This window comes from Corythoichthys intestinalis, chromosome 8, assembly GCF_030265065.1.
Source record: "Corythoichthys intestinalis isolate RoL2023-P3 chromosome 8, ASM3026506v1, whole genome shotgun sequence".
Classification (NCBI taxonomy): Eukaryota; Metazoa; Chordata; class Actinopteri; order Syngnathiformes; family Syngnathidae; genus Corythoichthys; species Corythoichthys intestinalis.
Genome location: NC_080402.1, coordinates 17920332 through 17947476, shown reverse-complemented (window position 1 = coordinate 17947476; position 27145 = coordinate 17920332). Strand labels below are relative to the sequence as shown.

Sequence of the window (27145 nt, the reverse complement as noted above, 5' to 3'; positions counted from 1 at the left end):
CACAGTTGCTTATTAAAGTTAACAATGATTGATTCAAGGCGCCACATGCGTCAACTTCGTTTAACTTGTTAAACAGTTGCTGTGGCAACTTATTGTGTGTAAGTGAGCATCTTGAGCGGATTTGAGTGGACTCCCTCAATGAAGCACTAATTTAATGACAAGCATTTTTCTACTTTTTTTTTTAATGGATTGGGCGTCTACTTTTTTTATTGTTTAAAAATAATTCTGTGGGACAGTAACATGTTTAAAATTTATCATAATTATTACATTTGAAGTGCTTAAAAAAAGATTCCAATTAGGGCTGTCAAAATTATCACGTTAACGGTAATTATTTTTTTATATTAATCACGTTAAAATATTTGACGCAATTAACGCACATGTCCCGCTCAGACAGATTTAAATGTCAGTAGAGTGAAATGCCCACTTGTTAATTGTGTTTTATGGAGTTTTGCCGCCCTCTGCTGGCGCTTGGGTGCGACTGATTTTATAGGCTTCAGCACCCATGAGCATTGTGTAAGTAATTATTGACATCAACAATGGCGGGTTACTAGTTTATTTTTTGATTGAAAATTTTACAAATTTTATTAAAACGAAAACATTAAGAGGGGTTTTAATACAAAATTTCTATAACTTGTACTAACATTTATCTTTTAAGAACTACAAGTCTTTCTATCCATGGATCGCTTCAACAGAATGTTAACAATGTTAATGCCATCTTGTTGATTTATTGTTATAATCAACAAATACAGTCCTTATGGACCGTATGTTGAATGTATATATCCATCTTGTGTCTTATCTTTCCATTCCAACATTTTACAGAATATATATATATAATTTACAGAAAAATATGGCATATTTTATAAATGGCTTGAATTGCGATCAACTGCGATTAATTACGATTCAGTTTAAGCTGTAATTAACTCGATTAAAAATTTTAATCGTTTGACAGCCCTAATTCAAATATACTGTATACATATATAAAGGTTTTTTTTTATTATGCTTCGGGGGGGAGAAAGTGAAAAACATGTAAAATATGTTTCTCTTTCCAATGATAAATCTGGATACATTGAACACAAACAACAACAAAAAAACTTTTTGGGGGGGTGGAGTGTGGCGCTACTTCGCGGTTTTTCACTTATCGCGGCGGGTTCTAGTCCGCATTAACCGCGAAAAACGAGGGATCACTCTACCCATCTTTTTTTTCTTTAATACAGGGTCAGCCAAAATGATCGGACACATTTGTATGTTTAATAAAAGTCAGATAAAGAAACAAAAAAACAGTTTTTATTTTCGAAAAGTAAATATAATGTCATTTTGTTTCATTAGGTTTTAAAAATTAAATCAGTCAAATGGGATTCGTTATTATTGTGTTATTATCAATTAATTAATTATTAATGTTATTACCGCTGCCACATTTACTGAGTTCTGGCGGCGTAACAACACAGATTTGTTTGTGTTGATAAACGTTTCCACAACGAAAGCCTGTAACTGCAACATAACAAGCTTTCCGTTTGCACTTCAATCTTGGTAGACATGATCCCGTACCTGCTCGAACCACGATCTTGTTATGGGTTACCAACTTCAGAGCTACTGGATCTGCATTGAAATGAAAATCAACCGGCCGGCCCCGCACCGCCAGAACTCCAGAAAATGTGGCAGCAGTAATAACATTAATAACAATCAATTAATTAATAATAACACAATAACAACGGATCCCGTTTGACTAATTTTTGAAATGTAATAAAACAAAATAGCATTATACTATGTACTTTTTGAAGAAAAAAAACAAAAACACTTTTTTGCTCCTTTATTTGGCTTTTATCAAACCTACAAATGTGTCAGATCATTTTGCCTGATTATGTACATCAAAATTAAGTTGCTTCTCCAAACACATAATGATTTGCAATTAAGAATAATGAAAATTGTCAGGCGGTCCAAAAAAATTTTTTTTTTTGCCATTGTAGTTTTCGAGGTCATTAAGCACAATTAGAATTCATACAAAAGCCGTACTGGATTATAAAGTGCACTGTTAATTTTTGCGGAAATTAAAGGATTTTAAGTGCGCCTTAGAGTCTGAAAATACGGTAGCTAAGTATTGCTGTAAAAGGCAAGATGTCTTTGGTGTACAAATTGTATTTACATTGGAATTGTTAGCGTAATGACAGCTCAGCACTTCCCTCGCGTGTTCATCAGAAAATGTATTCTTAGCATTAGGCAGTTTTTGTGCATTCAGATTGGGTTGTTAGTTCTGATAGCTAAAAATGACGTTGCGATGTGTTGGGTTGGATTAAACAATGTGCACAGAAACACATCAACGCTAATGTAATTTGTTGTTGTTAGTTTTGGAAGACAAAAAAACATCTTTATCGCTTTAAAAAATATAAGCTGGCAAACACGCACCCTCCTGCCAGGTTTGACGTCTACGTAACAAGGCGATCGACTAAATCTTAGCACTGATATTTACCTGATGTGCTATCAGGCTGTGTTGCTGGAAGCACTGGAGACGGAGCAGCTTCTGCAAGGGTGGCCTCAGACTCCTTTGCAGGCTTTTGTCTCGATTTCTTCCCTCCAGATTCCAAACTCGTGTCCTGTTTTTTCTTTTCTTCCCCTTTACTTGCCGCTTTGCTCTTCTTTGGAGTTTTCTGTGGTTGTTTACCATTGGCCGGGGAGGCCTCCGGTCCGCTAGGTGATGCAGGTGAGGTCGAGGAGTGGAAAAGTTTCTTGCGTTGCTTCTCTTTTGAGAGGAGCTGCAGGTGGTTGCTCCCACCCACACTCCTAGAAAGGAAAAAGCATTGCTGCAATGTTAAAGCGACACTCCAGTGGAAATCAACAAGCCTGCCACATTTGAATTATTAAACAAATTGCTAATAGCAGTATATCTAATAAAGGGAAAAATAAGGTCTGCCCTTCAGGTCTATGATGCTGTAGGCGTAGCCGCTAACTGAAGCTTAGCTTGTTACAATGTGAATGATACCTTGCTTAGATGTTTCCCATCGCTACAGAATTCATCTACTATGCTAGCGAGGCTATGTGAACATGAGGAGAAGCGTCCCTTTCATTAGCAAGGCTTTGCAAGAGCAAAACAGCCAGCCGGCGGCAAACAACGACCTAAGGAAGCCCGCGAGCATGCAGTCACGGTGTCTTGTGCAACAGTTGCAGTCAGTAAACTTGTACGGTCAGCTAAAATTCACTTGACATTAAGTGGATTGCTGTCAGAATTTTAGCTAACTGTATGTATCCTCCACCAACCCTGTCAAAAGAAGGATCTCCCGGCCGATTACCAGCTGTGCCATGCATTATTACGCAAAGCCTACATCACATAAAACACATGATCCCGGCAGTTTTATTTCGGTGATGGCGTTTGTAATTTTTTTCGCTCCTGCCCCTGGAAGTAACACTAGAAATTCAGCGGACCCTTGGCAAAACCGATCACAATGCACGAGACACAGCTGCCAGCCAAATATGATGCATCGTTGCCTGAGGCCGACTGTTTGTCACACTCAAATTCATTAATTCATTCATCTTCTGTACTGCTTATCATCAGGAGGAGGAGGGCTGCGGGACATGAAGAATTTGAGCACATTTGTTCTAAGCCTATGCACGCTTTCAGCACTTTTCCTCAAGAGTATTTCATGTATTTAGAAACAAATCATCAAAATGAATATAACTGTCCCTTAAAAATTTCGCATGGAGAATCAAAACATCAACACTACCTATGGCCGATGAACCTTGTTACTCTCTGGCGGCCTTCGTCCACCATGAAGCCCTGCAAGGTGGAAAAGATGGCACATGACGCCAATGATTTAGATGTTGAACCCCCACACCAAAAAGGACATTTGAAGTTTTAGTTGTTTAAAAAGGAAAAAAAAAAACATTTCAAGATGCACTTTTGAAATATCAAGACAAGCAGTGTCATTGCACTATCCCTAAAAAGATCATTCCCTTATGTTTCAGCTTTTTTAAAGGGAACCTCAGACTTAAAAGACTTGTAGGCTCTTATAAGCCACAATTGTTCTCTTTTACTATAAAATATGTTATTAGAAACACATAAAATATTGCCATTGATATAAAAATCTGATATTTAGTACACGTTTTGACCTACTGAGGGTGCCATCTTTTATGCGCGCAATGGACACTCGGGGTGACGACGTAGTGTGTCACTAACTAGACGAACACTGCCAGTCTTCTGCAATTCCTTCTTCACGGCGAGGCGTTCAACACATGCGCACATCGGTTAAAAGCGGCGAGTATTTACTTTGTGTTTTTACATTTTGCCGTTGTAGCACATTTTGGCAGAACACCGGTTTTGTCATGCTCTCGTCTCGTCTTATCCTTTCTTTCCTGTTCATTTTGCTTTCGCTGCTCGTTTTGGGAAAATATCGACAGTGCTGTCATGCTCAATAATGTTCCTCTCGGGGTCAAATTGAAAGGGTTGAACAATAACATCACCGCCCTGCGAAGTCAACAACAATGCCAAACTATGAGTTAATTATTTTACATTTCATGCATTTTACAAATTGTATACAAACGAAAACATCAAGATTTAAGAGGGGTTTTCATATCAAATTATTTTAACTCCTAATAACATTTATCTTTTAAGCACTACAAGTCTTTTTATCCGTGGATACCTTTCAAAGAAAAACTTAATGTTATACTTTTGCATAAAATGATATTAAATGTGCATTTTCCTAATAAGAGTTTACTGTTGTAAAACAGTGCTAACTATAAAGTTACAATTTCCTTGAGTGGATAAAAGTATTGACTGTATCAGTTCCTAAAGTGAAGACAGACTACTAGTATTGTATTCCAAAATAGAAAAACGTTTTATCGTGGACCTTCCTAAAAAGTAGATGAATTTCATGCTCTATTTTCCTAAAAGTAAGACAAACCATTGGTGTTGCGCATTGCAAAAAAAGAACAAAAAGTACAGCTGATGCATCTTCCAAAAGAAAAATTTCAGGTAGATTTCACTATCAGTTAACGAGACAGCTCCCACAGACATTGCACCACGGCTTGCCGTAGGGGGCCGGACCAGGCAGAGCGTCCTGGAAGCTTTCACTGAGATTAACTCAAACACACGCTGTGTTCCAATGCCGGATTTATGTGGAAAGAGGACGAATGTTTTGGTGCATACAAGCAGGCAGGACTGTCTCAAGAATGATTTGGTCGAAGATTCAAGGTAATTTTTTGTTGTTGTTGTTGTTGTTAAAAAGGACCGTGCATGCACTTTGACACTTGTGAAAAAAATGAAATTAAATTAAAAAAATAGCCTAACTTTGAAATATTTACGTAAAATGAAAGATAACTGCCCGTGTTTTTTTTTGCTTGTAACTAGAGATCATGTCATTTTCAAAGTATCGGAATCGGCAAAAAAATATCGGCCATGCCTTTTGTTTTAATATATACAGTGAGGAGAACGTTTTCCCATTGGCAGCTCCCCACTGTATATATTTTGTTAATTAAATTGTTTTCTAATTGTATTTAACGTTACAGACATAATATGTTACACTCACCCAGAGTCTTTAGTTTAGGCTTAAGGTAGGGTTATCAAATTTATCCCGATAACGGCGGTAATTAATTTTTTAAAAAATGTATCACGTTAAAATATTTAACGCAGTTAATGCATGCACTGCACGACCCACTCACGCAGTGTCGCGCTCAATCTGTAATAGCGCCGTTTTACCTATATAGAGAGATAAAAGGCAGTGTAAAATGAGTAGAGTGAATTTTGGCAGCCTTTGGATCCTTTTTTTAATTAGCTAAAGCCTTACAATCCCTCTCCCTACGATTAGAAACATCATGGGAAGCAATGTGGGGAAGCAAGGTAGCAACTGATCTTTTTCTTAACACCTTATGTTATTTCCCAACGCAGAGAAGATATATCAATTGGTAGCACTACGCACAGTCATTGTTCCACTTCCCATCATGCATTTGGGCATGGCTACAGTGTCATTTACTGAAAGCTCAACAAATAGATGGCAATATTTTGTCACAATATACAAAGTCACAAGTCTTTCTATCTGTGGATCCCTCTCACAGAAAGAATGTTAATAATGTAAATGCCATCTTGAGGATTTATTGTCATAATAAACAAATACAGTTCTTATGTACTGTATGTTGAATGTATATATTCGTCCGAGTTTTATTCATTTTTTTCTTAATGCATTGCCAAAATGTATATGATTGGGAAAAATTATCGGGAATCATTGGAATTGAATCGGGAGCAAAAAAAAGCAACCGGTCGGGAAATATCGGGATCGGCAGATACTCAAACTAAAACGATCGGTATCGGATTGGGAGCAAAAAAACATGATCGGAACAACCCTACTTGTAACCAAGGAATCTAGGCAGTTTTACATTGACATCTATAGAAATTCTGGGATTTACGCATTCATTTACAAGAATTTTCATTTTAAAAGCTCGGTTTTGTGATGCAGCCATGTTGGATTTTGTATCCATACACAATAGCGTAACTTTATATTCAAATCAGGTATTTTTCAGCCAACTGCCCGTTTTTGGCACAAAAAAAAAAAAAAAAAAAAAAGTAATTTAGACATTTCTGCAGAAATCTATCCTGAAAATATAGCTGTTTATTTCTGCATTTGGTGATTTTTTTTTTTTTTGCATTTAGCGTAAAATCTGTGATTGTATACCCATTATAAGTTTTGTAATACTGATATAAAAAATAATCAGGATTTTATTAGGGAACGACTTTGAATTTTTTGATGCCACTTCTCATAGAGACTCATATGTCTAAGGGAGGTGCCAGTTTTGGTTTAGATCGCTATCGGCTTTGGTTTTGAAAATATCTGAAGTTTTTGAAAATAGGCCCCCTACGGAGCTGCCCCCGCTCCATTTCCCGTCAACTGATAGTAAATTCCATGGTTGCACTTTCTTAAAATGAAAAACATTGATTCTGCGTTTTCCTGTAAAGACACGCTGGAGATGGAGCATCTCCCTATAAAACAGGGGTGGGCAAACTATTCCACAAAGGGCCGCAGTGGGTGCGGGTTTTTGTTGCAACCCATTAAGAGGACACCTTTTCACCAATCTGCTGTTTTACAAGTGCAATCAGTCGATTGCAGTCAGGTGCTTCTCATTTCTGCTGAAACCGCATTGGTTAAACTATCTGTGCTGGGTCAGTTAGAACAAAGACCAGGACCCACTGCGGCCCTCGAGGACCGGTTTGCCCACCCCTGCTATAAAAGAAGATAAACTATTGATGTTTCACCTTGCTGAAATGAAGAAAAATATTGACCGTGCATTTTCCTAAAGACAGTTAATGCTGCACTTTCCTAAAAGGAAGAAAAAATATCTTTTTGAAACAGTAGCTATTCATGTATTACAATTACAAAATGAAGTCAAGCAAAGCTTCACTTTGATAATATGAATACAGTATGGATGTTAAACTTGCATAAAAACAATACAAATGACTCTTTTTGCACATGCTGCTTAAATTACACATTGCTAGAAGCTTTTTTTTTTTTTTTTTTTTTTAGGTTAATAAGCCCTAAAATCCATACATTTTTTTTACCAGGATAGATACGGTACTTACTTTGATGATACCATCTTTCTCTAACTTCCTACAGATCATGCGAGCTTCCAGCCTGCCGATGTTCATCCTGGACCGAACGCCCGACTGTGGGATTCCAAGGGTGCCAGATGATAGAACTGCATCATCAACAGCAAAAAAATCAAATAACAGCCACAAGTAAGCCTGACCAGGATACTGATTAAACGCACCCAGGTCGTACGCCTGTGACAATATGTCCTTCTCCATGATGTGGCCAACAGGGGGCTGACCTCGCCTCCTGTCAACCTCATCATCTTCATCGTCGTCTTCGTCCTCCTTCCACTCCTCCCCGCCCGTGGCAACCTTCCCTGTGTACACTTTCAGCAGCTTCAAGCAGCGCACCTGGACTTTTTTGCCTGAAATTGCCCATTGTATTGCAAAAATAGGTTCATGGAAACAGTTAGGAAATAAATAACTAAAGGATAAGGATACGGCTGACTTACCACTTTTATTACGCAAGTCTCCTCCTTCCTCATCCAATTCCTCCAGAGGCACATTGCAATACTCTACCAACTTGTTGTCTCGCATGCAGCGAAAGATGCGCTTACACATGGTCTCCGGCATATTCTACAGTACAAAAATATTAAGGATTAAGAATGAAATGATGAAATGTCCCAAGCAAAGATGCTACAGATTTCTTGCAGCCTTTTAAAAATCAAATTTAATGCCTTTTAAGACATTTTAAAGACCTTAAATGTATAATTTAAGACCAAGACATTTTGCAACAATTTCTGATGAAGAAAAAAACTAACTTTATTTCACTGTAACTGGTGTTTTTCTCCTTTCATGTGCGACTTGATGACTTTGAGCCCCATTGTCCCTAACGGAAAAGTCTTTTTGCGGACTTTACATTCGGCGTGGAAACCTCTGGGCACTTCGTGATAAGATACGATTTGTGATACAAGGCTCACGATAATGACGGTCTCACGATACAGCAATTATCAATACATGGGTCAGAAACTCAATCTACAAAAGAACTAACAGAAAATAAGCTATTTTCATCCTTCTGCTGTGAATTGGAATGACTTTATCATTCACTACCACCTTCCCACTTCAAACGGATTGATTGGACTTCTATGGCTGTCAGTGGCAGGCAATGCCAGGCAACAAGTTCGTTTTAGGGTATTTGACGATATTACCATACGCAGAGATTAAGGGGGGCGGTGGCCGAAAAATGTCATTGAATGTAATTAACTTTCCTATACAGTGTATATGAATTTAAAATCAAGACTTTGCCGGTAAAACGTCTATAAAATTTGCAACGCAATAAAACAACAAAAATGAATGAAATGAACAAAAAAAATGTTATAATGGGTCAAAATACATTTTTGAACAGATCATGTGACTAGCACCTTAGAGACGGTCATTTGCTTTACTTAGCCAAAACTACATGAGGACAGAAGAGGTAAGATAGATAACAATGTAATTTTTTCAAACCTACGCTTTCAAAAGCAACAACAACTACTGAGTGAGAACCAAGGATTGAAGATGTGGACCAAACGCCAGAGGGCATCGCCAAAAGTAAGCGGAGTTTCCCCCACTAAAGATGCTAATTGTACAACAGAACCACCACCGGATGTACCATATTCAATGGAGGATGATCTTGGTCAAAAGCATAGTTGTCCTAAGCAGTCTGATTAAGAATTCCCCTAAAAAATGATGGTAAACAAAAAAACGTTCATTTTCAACGTATTACCTTATTGGCCCGAATATAAGACGGCCCTGATAATAAGACGACCCCCTCTTTTTCAAGACTCAAGTTTGAAAAAAAGACTTTTTGCACACCAAATTCATTTTTATACAGAAAATAATTACAGTACATCTGAAAAAAACAGTTAAAACAATATATTTGAGAGAAAAAGCATGTTATTTTGCCTCATTCAAATCTTAATATCTGAACCTTTAAATATGTAAACTAAAGTGCAATCACATTCGTAAATGAATGGCTTCTGATTTTTGAAATGTAAATAAACCAATCTATTGTGATAAAACAACAAAATTGCAATAACCATCAAAGTGAGGTCTAACTGTAACTGTAGTCTTGAAATAAATCGGAATAAGGTAAAACATTGCAATAAAATAATGTAAACTGGTTAAACTTGAGAGTAGCTGAGATCTGTCATGACAGAACATTACTCCTGAAGTTCAGCATTCGTTTCAATGATATCTGGCGCCATCTAGCGTCGTGAATGGGTATAATGTCTAGACCGCGAATATAAGAAGACCCCCACTTTTTCAGTCTTATTTCAATGCAAAAAACACTGTCTTATATTCGGCCCAATACGGTACTATAAATATCACTGCCTGGAATATTCAGTCCAAAAAGATGCCGTCTCCTGTTTTGCTTGCCGCCATTATCAAACTGACCATGGCCACACAATGCTTAAAAGCAGTGATGCACGATAATACATTTTTCAACCGATATCGATACCCGATAATTTCCTGCCCCACCCACCCGATAACCGATAATGTCACGCCGATAATTCTATTCAAATATGTAAGTAAAATTTTAAAGTATACAAAGATCAAATGTTACTGTGCAAAAATGTAATTTAGTGCTATTTTTTTCCACATCAAATGTGAACAAGTAGTAAATTCCAACAACTAAACAATTGCAATGACGTTGTGTAATGGTAAGCTTTTGGCAAAAATTATTTAGAGAGTAAACACCCAAGTTGCACAAAAATGCCTTTAAAAGTAAGCCATTCCTAACATATATCACATTACTACACTGCAAAAACACCTCCTTAAAACTAGCAGAATTGGACAAAACTGTTGATTGCGCACATTTGGAGGCTAAATCAAGTATATAATTATGGAATTGCATTATCGGTTGAATTTCGTTTTATCTGGATTATCTGTGTGACGTCATAATTGCCAATATCGGCCGATAATTATCGGTGACCGATATTATCGTGCATCTCTACTTGAAAGTATGAGGTAAAAAACACATGCAAAAAGTATTTTGAGGCAATGAAAAGGTAATAAAAGACTCAATAAAAACACAAATAGTAAGTTCTCGCCGCTTTGGATGTCTCGTCGTATCGGAAGGAGTTGCAGAACACTGGTAGTGTTCGTCTCGTGACAGTGACAAACTACTGGACTGTCTCAGAAAATTAGAATACACAATATTCTAATTTTTTGAGACAGTCCTGTGTATGTATACAGGACTGTCTCAGGAAATTAGAATACACAATATTCTAATTTCCTGAGACAGTCAGGAAATTAGAATATTGTATATATACAGGACTGTCTCAGGAAAATTAGAATACACAATATTCTAATTTCCTGAGACAGTCAGGAAATTAGAATATTGTGTATTCTAATTTCCTGAGACAGTCCTGTATATATACACAGGACTGTCTCAAAAAATTAGAATATTGTGTATTCTAATTTTCTGAGACAGTCCAGTACGTCATCAACCTGAGCGTCCATTGCGTATAAAACAAGGCGCCCTCCGTAGGTCAAAACATATACTAAATATTATATACAGTGATACCTCAGCTCACGAACATAATTGGTTCCCAGAAAGTGTGTGTAAGGCGAAAAGTTCGTCTTCCGAACATTTATTTCCCATAAGAAACCATTAAAATGAGAATAATCCGTTCCCAGGTCCCCATAAAACATAATTTTCTACTAAATAAGCCTTAAAACTACACAAAAATATACCTTATTTTATGTATAATAAATGTGCTTTTGTATTATAATTAAAGAAATAAACTGTACTGTATAATAAAGTCGTTTTATTTACCTTTGTGATGGTAGTTGATGGCTTGATGGAATGGAGTGGGAGGAGGAGGGAGGGAGGGAGTTACTGTTTGGAAGGAGAGTGTTACCAGCAAAGTGCGCAGTTAGCGTAGACTCCACTGCTGTGCCCCCCACATGCTTTTGGTTGTTAATAAAAGCCATCCGACGCCTCTGGGTGTTTGTATGCACGCCGCCACCTTTCTGGAGAGGAAATCGGGCGAACCGAAGACAACCGACGACAACGAGCCAACGTGACTCGCCGGTCCACTTCTCACTACGGTGGGAAGCTGAAAGCACCGCCAATTACCAGTCGAGGGCGAATTGGTGACACGAGTCACCTTCCATAAGGACTGTAGGTAACTCTTTTTCGGTCCCATAATAGCAAAAGTACACTCAATATGGTCCAAAATGTCTATCAAACACAAACCACGTCCGCACTCAACGAAAGTGAGGGGACGAACTGGGACGCCGTGAGCGTGCGTCAGCTTCTCGTGGCGCTTTTCGACCGCGTGAATTGGTTCGTCCGCCGAAAACTAGTTCGTCAGCAGAGACTATATGCTCGCGAATTTAATGTTCTTGAGGCGAAAAGTTCGTGAGCTTAAGCGTTCGTGAGCTGAGGTATCACTGTATTTTTAAATCAATGGCAATATTTTATGCACTTCTAATAACATATTTTATTAACTCATTCACTCTCAGCCATTTTCACCGGAGCAACCCCTTTCGCTCCCGGCAGTTTTACTGGATTTTGACTGATTTTGCAAGGCCCACAGAAAATTCTGTTCTATTGCTATATACAGTTGTGGTCAAAAGTTTACATACACTTGTGAAGAACATAATGTCATGGCTCTCTTGAGTTTCCAGTTATTTCTACAACTCTGATTTTTCTCCGATAGAGTGATTAGAACAGATACTTCTTTGTCACAAAAAACATTCATCAAGTTTGGTTCTTTTATGACTTTATTATGGGTTAACAGAAAAAGTGATCAAATCTGCTGGGTCAAAAATATACATACATGGATCTGAAAAAGCGAATCATTGACTTGAACAAGTCAGGAAAGTCACTTGGAGCCATTTCAAAGCAGCTGCAGGTCCCAAGAGCAACAGTGCAAACAATTGTTTGTAAGTATAAAGTGCATGGCACTGTTTTGTCACTGCCACGATCAGGAAGAAAACGCAAGCTATCACCTGCTGCTGAGAGAAAATTGGTCAGGAGGGTGAAGATTCAACCGAGAATCACCAAAAAGCAGATCTGCCAAGAATTAGAAGCTGCTGGAACACAGGTGTCAGTGTCCACAGTCAAGCGTGTTTTGCATCTCCATGGACTGAGAGGCTGCCGTGCAAGAAGGAAGCCCTTGCTCCAAAAGCGGCACCTTAAGGCTCGACTGAAGTTTGCTGCTGATCACATGGACAAAGATAAGACCTTCTGGAGGAAAGTTCTGTGGTCAGATGAAACAAAAATCGAGCTGTTTGCCCACAATGCCCAGCAATATGTTTGGAGGAGAAAAGGTGAGGCCTTTAACCCCGAGTACACCATGCCTACCGTCAAGCATGGTGGTGGTAGTATTATGCTGTGGGGTTGTTTTGCTGCCAATGGAACTGGTGCTTTACAGAGAGTAAATGGGATGATGAAGAAGCAGGATTACCTTCAAATTCTTCAAGATAACCTAACGTCATCAGTCCGAAGATTGAGTCTTGGGCGCAGTTGGGTGTTCCAACAGGACAATGACCAAAAACACACATCAAAAGTGGTAATGGAATGGCTAAATCAGGCTAGATTTAAGGTTTTCGAATGGCCTTCCCAAAGTCCTGATTTAAACCCCATTGAGAACTTGTGGACAGTGCTGAAGAAACAAGTCCATGTCAGAAAGCCATCAAATTTAACTGAACTGCATCAATTCTGTCAAGAGGAGTGGTCAAAGATTCAATCAGAAGCTTGCCAGAAGCTTGTGGTTGGCTACCAAACGAGCCTAATTGTGAAAATGGCCAAGGGACATGTTATCAAATATTAGCGCTGCTGTATGTATATTTTTGACCCAGCAGATTTGCTCACTTTTTTCTGTTCACCCATAATAAAGTCATAAAAGAACCAAACTTCATGAATGTTTTTTGTGACAAAGTATCTGTTCCAATCACTCTATCAGAGAAAAATCAGAGTTGTAGAAATAACTGGAAACTCAAGAGAGCCATGACATTATGTTTTTCACAAGTGTATATAAACTTTTGACCACAACTGTAAACATGGATCCCACCAAAAGAAAGATTACACTCTCTTCTTTCAGCAGGAAAAAAAGTTAGTTCATGTCTTTTTCCATTCCTTAGAAATCAGCATTAGAAAATAGCTTAGTTTGAGCAATTTTCCAATTTCTGACGAAAAAACAGAGAAATTGAGCTTTTTGTTTTGCTTTTTGTTTTCCATCGTTCTCCACATTTTTCTCACGCTTCTTACTTCTTCCAACTTCCGTTTCCTGACCATTTTTCCCACTTAACTTCCTTTCATGGTCCTATGTGAGTTCTTACCAAATGCGCTACTGCCCTCCAGTGGCCAGTTTTATTGCTTTAAAATGGGTTTTCAGCATTGTGCTTTGTAGCGAAGTTGCATCAGAACTTAGAGATGTCTCTTGTGGAAAAAAACGTAGAAGACGTATAAATATGTTTTTGGGACACTGAAACAATTAAAAATAGAACGTATTCATGCGTTTTTGGGAGCAAATGAGTTCAAAGAGAACAATTGTGGGTTATTAGAGCCTCCAAGCCTTCCGAAGTTCCCTTTAAGACTTTTAAAGGACCTGTGGGAAACCCTGTACTAACCAGGTGCTCTCGGATGGTGACTAATGCAGCCAGCTGACGGGGCATCTTCTGAAGAAGGGTGGACACGTACTCCATAAGCATGTCGTACTTGGACCTCCTGCAAGAACAGAACAGAGCAAGAGCAAAATCAGGGGGGGCCACTGCAGTTCTCCTTTTAAAAATTCACAACTGAAGGAAAAACGCAACAAGAAAAAAAAATCAACTCAATAAACTATTGTAATGTCTTGTCAATGGTAAGAATAATGGACCGTTGCGATTGTGATGGTGCAAGACCAAGACGCAACAATTTTGTCGCGTAATGGCCTCGCCTTTACATGGTGACAGCAAAAACGGAAGGCAAAGACGCAAACTTTTGATTTACGGGCTCCAAAGCGGAGAGATTCGAATGCGAGGATATACAGTGCCTTGCAAAAGTATTCGGCCCCCTTGAATCTTGCAACCTTTTGCCACATTTCAGGCTTCAAACATAAAGATATGAAATTTAATTTTTTTGTCAAGAATCAACAACAAGTGGGACACAATCGTGAAGTGGAACAACATTTATTGGATAATTTAAACTTTTTTAACAAATAAAAAACTGAAAAGTGGGGCGTGCAATATTATTCGGCCCCTTTACTTTCAGTGCAGCAAACTCACTCCAGAAGTTCAGTGAGGATCTCTGAATGATCCAATGTTGTCCTAAATGACCGATGATGATAAATAGAATCCAAATGTGTGTAATCAAGTCTCCGTATAAATGCACCTGCTCTGTGATAGTCTCAGGGTTCTGTTTAAAGTGCAGAGAGCATTATGAAAACCAAGGAACACACCAGGCAGGTCCGAGATACTGTTGTGGAGAAGTTTAAAGCCGGATTTGGATACAAAAAGATTTCCCAAGCTTTAAACATCTCAAGGAGCACTGTGCAAGCCATCATATTGAAATGGAAGGAGCATCAGACCACTGCAAATCTACCAAGACCCGGCCGTCCTTCCAATCTTTTTTCTCAAACAAGGAGAAAACTGATCAGAGATGCAGCCAAGAGGCCCATGATCACTCTGGATGAACTGCAGAGACCTACAGCTGAGGTGGGAGAGTCTGTCCATAGGACAACAATCAGTCGTACACTCCACTAATCTGGCCTTTATGGAAGAGTGGCAAGAAGAAAGCCATTTCTCAAAGATATCCATAAAAAGTCTCGTTTAAAGTTTGCCACAAGCCACCTGGGAGACACACCAAACATGTGGAAGAAGGTGCTCTGGTCAGATGAAACCAAAATTGAACTTTTTGGCCACAATGCAAAACGATATGTTTGGCGTAAAAGCAACACAGCTCATCACCCTGAACACACCATCCCCACTGTCAAACATGGTGGTGGCAGCATCATGGTTTGGGCCTGCTTTTCTTCAGCAAGGACAGGGAAGATGGTTAAAATTGACGGGAAGATGGATGCAGCCAAATACAGGAACATTCTGGAAGAAAACCTGTTGGTATCTGCACAAGACCTGAGACTGGGTCGGAGATTTATCTTCCAACAGGACAATGATCCAAAACATAAAGCCAAATCTACAATGGAATGGTTCAAAAATAAACGTATCCAGGTGTTAGAATGGCCAAGTCAAAGTCCAGACCTGAATCCAATCGAGAATCTGTGGAAAGAGCTGAAGACTGCTGTTCACAAACACTCTCCATCCAACCTCACTGAGCTTGAGCTGTTTTGCAAGGAAGAATGGGCAAGAATGTCAGTCTCTCGATGTGCAAAACTGATAGAAACATACCCCAAGCGACTTGCAGCTGTAATTGGAGCAAAAGGTGGCGCTACAAAGTATTAACGCAAGGGGGCCGAATAATATTGCACGCCCCACTTTTCAGTTTTTTATTTGTTAAAAAAGTTTAAATTATCCAATAAATGTTGTTCCACTTCACGATTGTGTCCCACTTGTTGTTGATTCTTGACAAAAAAATTAAATTTCATATCTTTATGTTTGAAGCCTGAAATGTGGCGAAAGGTTGCAAGATTCAAGGGGGCCGAATACTTTTGCAAGGCACTGTATATGTTCATTTTAGTTTTAATTTAAGCATGTTTTATGTTTGCGCTTTTGTGCGTTTTGAAGCAAGAGAAAAAAAACGCATGGATTGCTTCGAGTTGTTGTTTTTTTTGACAAGCAATGTTATACAATCACTTAAACATGTAAAGAACAGCAAACCGACATGAAATACGAGAAAATAAATATACAGAAAAACATTAATCAAACTACAAAATAAAACGTGTGGGGGGGGGGGTTAAAGTCATTGCTTGGAATAGGCGGTATGTTGTCTTCCGGCCTGAGGAGGTGGTTGTCAAGGAAGTGCATCATTGGCTGTCGCCGTGTAAAACTGCAAAGCCCTCAAGGGCCTGGTATGAACTGTATATACTTTAATTTTTGCACTCTAAGGCACACTATAAGCCGCCACCCACCAAATTTTACACGGAAACGGCATTTGTTCATCGATAAGCCGCACTGGAGTATAAGCCGCAGCTGTCCTCACTGTATTATGGGATATTTACACCAAAATATATTAACCGGTAACACTTTATTTGACAGCGGCATCATAGGGTTGAATGACCCACCATGAAGCTTTGAACCAATTGGATGCAAAGCTTCATTGCTTCAAGAAGCTTCATTTGTCCATCACTGCTCCCTTAAGGGAGACAGTCAATCTCTGCTGCCCCCTGCTGTCAACACTGTTGTTGTCCAACATGCCTCCTAGCATGCATTGCAGCGCTACAGATGTACGTAATAATTAGGGGTGCAATGGTTCAGTTAGCCCATGGTTCGGTTTGAACCTCGGTTTTGGGATCACGGCTTCGGTTTGCGTGTTCTTTTTTTTTTTTTTTTTTTTTTAAACTGCCTTTATTTTGCTTTCAAGAAAATGAAACACTTGAAATGTTAACATTTTCCACTGTTAAAATACCTCTTAGCTCTTTGGCCAGTGTAGTGACTGACTACTGAAATACACACACAGTAGTAAATAAGTTACTTGGCAAAGTAACTGGTGTTACCTTTCATGGTTTTTTTTTCATTAAAAAAACAAACAAACAAAAAAACATAGTAACCTTTGCTATGTTTGGAGGTTATTTAATGTTGTGAATCAACTTTTAAAGTTGATCAAATTGTTCCCGTTTTTGCATTAGTTCCCTTCTGTCTACTTTCAACATGTGAAAATTTTAAAACTGTTTCATCCTTTAAAGATGGACTCAAGTCAAGATTTTGCCGATTTAGTAGTATTTTAGATAAAAAGTTACTTAGGTTCGCTAGGAAGGTTCACTACAACAGAGCCTTTCTGAGAAGTTTATTGCTCTAAAAAGGCGGCTGTTTACTAACGCTACCGAGTCTGTCATTTCGCATGTAGTTCTATATGCATGAGATATCTAGGCGTAGATTGTAGGCTGTCGGCTACAGTCAGGAAATATTGGAGCCACCTAGCCTAGCATCGCATTTGCTACAGCGGCACAACAAACACTCTTCCCTCTCCGTATCTCTGACTTTTCTCGCGTCATTCAACCAACGTATTAACGCACATTGTCTCGTTGCTGAAACGGTGACGAAATCCGAACGGAGAAAAAAAACAATGCACAAAAAACGCACAGATTTTGAACGTAACGTACGGCGTAAACATTTAAAAATCAGTGCTCACTTGTACAAATTACGCCGAGATCGTACGACTTTACAGGTATGAATTATAGTGGACCGTCACAATAAGGTAGTAGCACTCTGTAGCACGGGACATCCAACTATCAGTGGTCAGGGCGAAGCTTTGTCCATCCATCCATTATCTTCCGCTTAGTCCGGGGTCGGGTCGCAGGGGCAGCAGCTTTAGCAGGGAAGCCCAGACTTCCCTCTCCCCAGCCACTTCAGCCAGCTCCTCCGGCGGGATTCCAAGGCGTTCCCAGGCCAGCCGAGCGACATAGTTTCTCCAGCGTGTCCTGGGTCGACCCCGGGGCCTCCTGCCGGTGGGACATGCCCGGAACACCTCTCCAGGGAGGCGTCCAGGAGGCATCCGAACCAAATGCCCGAGCCACCTCAACTGGCTCTTCTCAACGCGGAGGAGTAGCGGCTCGACACCAAGCCCCTCCCGGATGACCGAGCTTCTCACCCTATCTCTAAGGGAGAGCCCGGACACCCTGCGGAGGAAACTCATTTCGGCCGCTTGTATCCGGGATCTTGTTCTTTCGGTCACGACCCACAGCTCGTGACCATAGGTTAGGGTAGGAACGTAGATCGACCGGTAAATCGAGAGCTTCGCCTTTTGGCTCAGCTCCTTTTTCACCACAACAGACCGGTGCAGAGTCCGCATCACTGCAGACGCTGCACCGATCCGCCTGTCAATCTCCCGCTCCCTCCTACCCTCACCCCAAGACCCCAAGATACTTGAACTCCTCCACTTGGGGCAGGATCTCATCCCCGACCCGGAGAGGGCACTCCACCCTTTTCCGGCTGAGGACCATGGTCTCGGATTTGGAGGTGCTGATCTTCATCCCAACCGCTTCACACTCGGCCGCGAACCGCCCCAGTGAGAGTTGGAGATCACGGCTTGATGAAGCCAACAGCACCACATCATCTGCAAAAAGCAGAGATGCAATGCTGAGGCCACCAAACCGGACACCCTCAACGCTTCGGCTGCGCCTAGAAATTCTGTCCATAAAAATTATGAACAGAATCGGTGACAAAGGGCAGCCTTGGCGGAGTCCAATCCTCACTGGGAACGAATTCGACTTACTGCCGGCAATGCGGACCAGACTCTGACACCGGTTGTACAGGGACCGAACAGCCCTTACCAAGGGGCTCGGTACCCCGTACTCCCGGAGCACCCTCCACAGGACTCCCCTAGGCACACGGTCGAACGCCTTCTCCAAATCCACAAAACACATGTGGACTGGTTGGGTGAACTCCCATGCACCCTCGAGGACCCTGCCGAGGGTGTAGAGCTGGTCCACTGTTCCACGGCCGGGACGAAAACCACACTGCTCCTCCTGAATCCGGGATTCGACTTCCCGACGGACCCTCCTCTCCAGCACCCCTGAATAGACTTTACCGGGGAGGCTGAGGAATGTGATCCCTCTATAATTGGAACACACCCTCCGGTCCCCCTTTTTAAAAAGGGGGACCACCACCCCGGTCTGCCAATCCAGAGGCACTGTCCCCGATGTCCACGCAATGTTGTAGAGGCGTGTCAGCCATGACAGCCCCACAACATCCAGAGCCTTTAGGAACTCCGGGCGGATCTCATCTACCCCTGGGGCCTTGCCACCGAGGAGCTTACCAACCGCCTCAGTGACTTTAACCCCAGAGATCGAAGAGCCCACCTCAGAGTCCCCAGACTCTGCTCCCTCAAAGGAAGGCGTGTTGGTGGAATTGAGGAGGGCTTCGAAGTATTCTCCCCACCTACTCACGACGTCCCGAGTCGAGGTCAGCAGTACACCATCTTCACTATACACAGTGTTAATGGTGCACTGCTTTCCTCTCCTTCGAGGGCGAAGCTTTGTGCTTTAGCGAAATCATCTTCGATGGCTTTGCGTGCCATTTCATAAATGTGGGGGATTACGTTGTTGGAGAAATATGTCCGCGAGGGAACAATGTAACGCGGGTCAAGCGTTGCAAATAAATTAACGAAGCCCGCCGTGTGTTTTCACTGGTGTCATCTTCAGGGTTGTCCTGCTCTGAGAAAGTGATATCTGTGGGTGATGCCGGCTGAGGTGCCGGAGTCATGTTATAAGTGTTACCATTAGCATAGGGAACAAGCGCTGAGCAATGCTTGCATATAGTTTTTTTTTTTTTTTTCTCAATATTTTCTCTCCCTCCGCATTGTAGTCCACGGGGAAACCGAAATGTTGCCACACCGCAGATTTGAAAGAAGCCGGTGCTTCCTCACAATTCGGTCTCTCCACTCCTCCGCTCGCCATAGCTTTTTGTTTTCATTCTTGTTTCACTTTCACTTCGCTCGTAAGCGAGAGAGGGCGTTACTCGGCTTCTATTACACAGGTGCTTGACAGCGATCGGACATTTACTAGCGGGGCGGGAATTTCTCCACAGCTCAGCTGTGCTTCACGTCGCACACAGAGCTCGACCAATTCATTCCACAAGCGTTCGGAATAAATTAATTGCAAAACCGAAAAGGCGCGATTCATAAAGGCGTATTGAACCGTACAGGGCGAACCGTACGGTTCGGCTTTGAACCTCGAACCGTTGCACTGCTAGCAATAATCGGGGGGGGGGGAGTAGCAGTTTATAGTCTGGAAATGACAGATGCAAGCAGACCTTATGATGTTGAAGCGCTTCAATAAGAGGAGCATGGAACTCTGCTTTTGTCCCGACGGGAGACGTTTGGTGAAGGGCTGAATGATCAGCAGACCGTGGCGGTCCAGAGACTTCCTGATGTAGTGTAGTTTACGTGCGTCTACCCTGAGGATGGACACATGAATGAATTAAAAAAAGTTCCAAATAAAATAATAAAGAGGATAGTTACTGCTAAGATGATCAAATAAACTGGATTTTGAAATTTTTGTGTTAACAATGTCTCAAAACAATTAACCAACTGTCAAAATAGTTGCTCATTAATTTGATAATCGATAAGTCGACGAGTCCTGCAACGAATAATCGGTTAGCTCAAGTAATTCGATTAGAGAAAAGATTTGAATAAAATGTTGCTGCTTCGAGAATTCGTTTTAATTAGTGGAGTCATGAATTGTTTTATTGATTTGGGTAGATACACTGCCCTCTAGTGGCAACGGAGAATATGACATAACTCATTTAACATGGCTGAATCCATCTGCTCCCTGTTAAGGCCAACATAAGCTAATTTGTAATTCAGTTTAGAGGGAAATTTAGCTATTTTTTGTGGGAACATGTGTTTGGACGATTTGTAAAGAGTATTGTAAAAAAACAAAAAAGTTAGCTTAATAGCATTTAAGCTAACGGACTTTTGCAATGCAAGTTAGCCAACTGTTCTTTTGTTGTACTTAATCCTCATTTATTTACTTTCTAAATACTGTTTGAGTTAATTGAGTTAATTACAGCTTAAAAATTAATTAATCGTAATTAATTCCAATTAATCGCAATTCAAACCATCTATAAAGTATGCCATATTTTTCTGTAAATTATTGTTGGAATTGAAATATAAGACACAAGATGGATATACACATTCAACATACGATACATAAGGACTGTATTTGTTTATTATAACAAGATGGCATTAACATTATTAACATTTTGTTAAAGTGATCCATGGATAGAAAGACTTGTATGTAGTTCTTAAAAGATAAATGTTAGTACAAGTTATAGAAATTCTGTATTAAAACCCCTCTTAATGTTTTCGTTTTAATATAATTTGTAAAATTTTCAATCAAAAAATAAACTTGTAGCCCGCCATTGTTGATGTCAATAATTATTTACACAATGCTAATGAGTGCTGAAGCCTATAAAATCAGTCACACCCAAGCGCCAGCAGAGGGCGGCAAAACTCCATAAAACACAATTAAAATGTGGGCATTTCACTATACTATCATTTAAATCTGTCTGAGCGGGGCAAGTGCTTTAATTGCGTCAAATATTTTAACGTGATTAATTTTTAAAAATAATTCCTGCCCGTTAACGCAATCATTTTGACAGCCCTAATTTTTAAATAAAAGAAATGAATTCTGTGTTTGCATGAAATGCTCTTTGGAAAGTGCAATCTTAGCAACCCTTTGTTTTACATCCCCTAAAATTTATTCTGCAACACATTAAATGTTCCAAATTCGATTATTTAATTATTCGAACTAACAAACTGATAGATTAATCGACTCCTAAAATAATCGATAGCTGCAGCCCTAAAGTCAACTAATCGTGTCAGCCCTAATGTGCACATACTTGAAAGCGGACTTGTGCAGGTCACTCTGTAGCTCCCCTTGCCACCGCCCACGTCCTACACGCTCCAGCATGCAATAGGAATCGTCCATTAGTTTGGTGTCAGGGTCGCTCTCGCTACCGATGAGCGCACGGAAACGGAGCTTCTGCGACGCCACCACTACTAGCTTCCTGCCGTACCTGTAACGTGGAAAACGATAGGTGACGCTTCACATGACAAGTTGAGAAAATGGTGCTGTCCTACCTTTTTAAAACCTCGTCCAAACAGATGGGTGGCGGTGAGCGAAGGCGAGCCGTGATATCAGTTCTTTTGCTAAAGGTGGCGCACGAGCCCTGGATGCCGTCCTTATTGTCCTGCACGACGTGCAGGGGGTAAACATCCTTCATTACATCAAGATGGCTTCCATCAGGAGATGTTTTAAACCTGTCACATATTAGAAAAAGTACTTAAAATATGAGCTACATTTGTTCCGTGTCCACAATCGTTATTAAAATCGCTAGAATACAGCCTACTACTTTATTTTTTGATTGAAAATTTTACAAATTTTAATAAAACGAAAACATTAAGAAGGGTTTTAATATAAAATTTCTATAACTTTTACTAACATTTATCTTTTAAGAACTACAAGTCTTTCTATCCATGGATCGCTTTAAGAGAATGTTAATAATGTTAATGCCATCTTGTTGATTTATTGTTATAATAAACAAATACAGTACTTATGTACCGTATGTTGAATGTATATATCCGTCTTGTGTCCTATCTTTCCATTCCAAAAATAATTTACGGAAAAATATGGCATATTTTATAGATGGTTTGAATTGCAATTACGATTAATTTTTAAGCTGTAATTAACTCGATTAAAATTTCTAATCGTTTGACAGCACTAATATATACATACATATATACACACACATATACAGTGGGGAGAACAAGTATTTGATACACTGCCAATGGGTTTTCCCATTGTCAGTGTATCAAATACTTGTTCTCCCCACTGTGTGTGTGTATATATATATATATATATATATATTATATATTTGTGTCACTGAAAAACGATTTATCATTTAATGAAGACAGAGGTCAAATTTGGGCAAGACAAAAGTTTTGTCGCCTACAGAAAGTAGTGTGAAAACTGAACAAAAAATGTACTTCAAATACAAAAATATGTTACATAACATAAGCGAATTAAGTAGTGGTGCTGTGAGATCCAAATTGAATATTTTGTATGACTTCCATGGGCTTGAAGGACTGCATCCTTGTGGTTCGGCAAGAATTCATACAATTTATTGATGAAGTCTTCAGGAACATCAAAGAAAGCAGTCTTGCATGCTTCCCAGAGTTCAGCAACATTCTTGGCTTTCGTCTTCCATGCTTCCTCTTTCATCCTGTTCCTGTCTGGTGACTGGGCTGGCCAGTCCTGGAGGATCTTTATCTTTTTTGCCTTGAGGAACTTTGAGGTAGAGATTGAAATATGCGATGGAGCACCATCCTGCTAGGAATGTAAGAAGCAGCTAAGATTTGTTGATATTTCAGACTATTTATGTTGCCTTCCACCCTGCACATCTCTCGCACACCCCCATACTGGATGTAACCCCAGAGCATGATTTTGCCACCACCTTTAGCTGCGCTAAAGTATGGCGTTGAAGTTGATGCAAAGAAAAATGATTGAGAATGAATGATGAGATTGATTTTTGATTGAGTGACGATCAGTGTTGTCACGGATTACTTAAAAAAGTAATTTAATTACTGATTATGATTACACCTCAAAAAAGTAATCTAGTTACTGTACTGATTACTTTATTATCAAAGTAACTAAGTTACTTTAAAAGTAACTTATCAATTAACGTTTTTACCAATTTTTCTCCTTTTGCTGCCTAAACATAAAAATAACAGAAAAATGTCATCGCGTGTAACTGAGTTTTTCACATAAGGCTTCATCTTTGAGTTAGCGGGGGTTTAATTAGTCGATGGAGTTGATTTCAACCACCATTGACTCGCCCTAGCTTAGCCATTCCGGAGCCCTAAAACTAACAAATACTGACAAACTGCACGAAATTTGTTTAAATAAAGTCCAACGACTAATTAAATCCCCGCTAACTCCAAGATTAAGCCTACTGTAAAAAAATTCTGAACTTCCCCTTCGAAAGACCTATCCATTAAAATGTTGTCTATAAAAGTTGTAAAGCAATAAAATAACAAAAAATTAATGAAATGAACAAAAATCCTACAGCGTAGTTTTCATAGTCAAAATCATTTTTCGAACAGATCATGTGACTAGCACCTTGGAGATTTTGCTTTGCTTAGCCAAAACTACACCAGACGAGGCAAGGTGGATATTTAAATTTTTTTAAACCTAAGCTTTCAAACGCTACCAACAACAACTTGAACAGTTGATTGAACTCGAACAGTATCAAGATATATATATATAGTCCCAGTCCCACAAATGTAAAACTCCGCCTATGATTACAAACTAACTATAAAATGTACATAATTACACATATTATAAAGGCTGGTTGCAAACTGTAGAAGTGCTGGCTGTCTCGTTACCTGTGGGCTTTGTTTCGAGTTTTTTTTTTTTATCGCGACGCGTTGTGCTGTAATTCCAAGTACTTCCTTGTTGAATTGGAAGTCGAGTATGTAGCGGTCGACAGTCTTTCTGAGCCAGCGCAGAGTTTGCAACGGACTGAGATATTTTTGTCATCTTTACTGGACGGATATGTGAGGTAATGGCTGTATTTCCAGTGAGCAAATGCAGCCGTTTGTTCTATCTCTCCGGCTCCTTTACTGTTAGCATCCTGATAGGTAGACAAGCAATGTGGCACAGTGGCAGACGGCGCGCACACAGCATGTTAATACACGTGACCCGTTTTTTTTCCCGATGAGAAAACGTGAGATGTGATGTCACTCCCAAACTCAAGTGCAGTATTTTTTTATTCAAATGCTCTTCGTACGTGACTACAGTATTCTTCATTCTACATACAGTATGAGGCAACAACAAAATAGTAACGCACAGGCAATGAGGAAACTAACTTTAATCAGATTGCTGGCTTGGAAAAATGAACGCATTATATTGCTCGTTACTGAAAGAAAGTAATTAGATTACAACATTGGTGACGATTTTGCGACACTGTGCGGGTGTGCGCTGGTCCTCATGGGAAACGCAGTTTTCCTCAAGGCAAAACACTTTCGCTTTAGTCCACCGGCGTCACTTAAATCGACCAAAACTGAAAAGTTACCAAGTTTTACTTTAATTATCTTGCCTTTTTAGTGTATTCAATTAAATACAAGTTCAATATATTTGAAAATCATTGAATTTTCTTTGTATTTGTTTAATTAACACAACGTTCTTACTTCATTGTAATTACGGTTAGAAATAGCAAATATATTTTGGACACGAGTGCTGTGTAACAATTCAAAGCATTACCTGTCATACAGTACCACATCGTCTCTATCGACGGGCAGTCGGTAAAATGTCAGGTCGGTGTTAGCCACCAGCGACCTCCAGACGAACTCCTTGGTGCCGTCATCCAACTTGAGTGGAAATTTGGGGTTTCTATCCTCTAGCCGTATCCACAAAGTGGGGATAGTGATGCCGTCCAGTCCCTCCAATGCCACTTCATCCTCCACCATGCCTAGAGGATCCATGGCTAACAACGCCGAAGCTAGTAGCCACTTAAAAGAAGTGTTAGCTAGCTAGCATTTTATCTTCTGATATAAACAAGAGCGAGCGTTCCTACACGTTTGCGTGTTTCGAAATAAAACTAAATGTGCGCCACCTGATAAATTGAGTTAATGAAAGACATGCTCAAGATGAGTTTAGATTCGTGTCAACTAAACACTAAAGCATGTCACTCGATACCGCCTCAAGATGGCAGTCGGCTACAAACAATTTAGGATATCACAAATATATCGGGCTAGATGCGTTTTGCGCGGCGTGAGCCAACAAGGACGGCGATATTGACTGTCGGCCATTTTTAGTCAGCACTGTTCTTGAAGTAGCTGTAAATTGCTTAATTTTCGCACAGCTTTGTTTTTCACTAACGTCAGAAATGCACTAAAATACACTTAAATATAGTTATTGATATGCATGATATCGTCTTGGGGAACAAAAAAAACGGTAACACGGCTTGTTAGAAGAACATACCCGTCAAGCATAGGCGAAGTTTGACTTTTGGGGGGGGTGGGGGGGGGGCAAAACATGTTAATGACCGCGAAACGCAGTGTCAGCAATAAAATTAACTTACAAGAATATTTATAATTATAAGGTGACAATGAGCGTTTTTCCCCCATCATTCTTGGATAGAATTCTTAATCAGGCCGCTTAGGCAATACTTTTTCTCAAGATCGTCATCCATTGACTATGGTACGCCCGCCAGTGTCGTGCCAATGTAGTTACCCCAGTGAAAAATTGTATTCCCTGGGCGGAGCCCTATGGAGGTAGATTTGTGTCTTTATTATTCATTTAAAAAAAAAAAAGTTGCTTCAATCAAAATATAAAATTTCAACCGAAAAAATGTCGCTTCAATAAAAACAAAAGTGTTTGAATACAAAAATAAATTTGAAACTAAAAAAAAAAATGCATGTTAAAGCTATTTTTCTTTGAGTGTTTTTTTTTTTTTTTTTTTTTGGTTGAAGTCAAGTTTTTTTTGATTGAAGCAACTTTTACATTTAAGTAATGTTGACTTGTGTTTAGGCCACATTTTGGCTAGGAATTTTTAGTCTATTATTCAATCAAAAAAAATTTTTTTTTTTTTTAAATATAGATTTTCAAAAAGAAATCACTTCAATCAAAAAAGGAAAAATTTCAATCCCCAAAAAGTTTTTGAATGCGAAAAAATGTTTGAGATTGAAAATTTTGCATTTGAACGCTTAATTTTTCATTGAAAAAGTTTTCTTTCATAGAAGCAATCCTTTTTGTGTTTGGACCATATTATGATTAGGACATTTGTGTCTAAATCATTCAATCCCCAAAAAAGTTGCTTCAGTCAAAACAATTATTTTCAAAGAAAAAAATCGTTTTTTAAAATTTTCTTCTATTATATATTTTTTCTTAAGTATTTGCAAAGCGTGCTCGAAAAATAATTTTGACCCATTATAAAAATATATTTTTTTATTCATTTCATTCATTTTTGTTACAGTTTTATTGCTTTACA

The 27145-nt window shown here is 39.5% G+C and overlaps 1 protein-coding gene across 2 annotated transcripts in view; it reads right to left on the bottom strand.

The window, feature by feature from the left end:
• The window catches only part of LOC130920671 (general transcription factor 3C polypeptide 1-like), a 60200-nt gene extending 34273 nt beyond the window's left edge, over nucleotides 1–25927 (bottom strand). Inside the window, exons 1-10 of one of the 2 annotated variants that reach the window (XM_057844039.1) lie at nucleotides 25417–25924; nucleotides 22236–22415; nucleotides 21995–22171; nucleotides 20405–20548; nucleotides 14129–14225; nucleotides 8017–8140; nucleotides 7744–7929; nucleotides 7556–7671; nucleotides 3714–3766; nucleotides 2465–2775 (exon numbers count right to left, since the gene is read on the bottom strand). In XM_057844039.1, coding sequence (XP_057700022.1) covers nucleotides 2465–2775; nucleotides 3714–3766; nucleotides 7556–7671; nucleotides 7744–7929; nucleotides 8017–8140; nucleotides 14129–14225; nucleotides 20405–20548; nucleotides 21995–22171; nucleotides 22236–22415; nucleotides 25417–25637 — 1609 coding nt within the window. In that variant the 5' untranslated portion in view covers nucleotides 25638–25924. Of the gene's footprint in view, nucleotides 1–2464; nucleotides 2776–3713; nucleotides 3767–7555; nucleotides 7930–8016; nucleotides 8141–14128; nucleotides 14226–20404; nucleotides 20549–21994; nucleotides 22172–22235; nucleotides 22416–25416 lie in introns of both variants that reach the window. The other variant, XM_057844038.1, reaches the window with a different exon arrangement.
• Between the last annotated feature and the right edge of the window lie 1218 nt (nucleotides 25928–27145).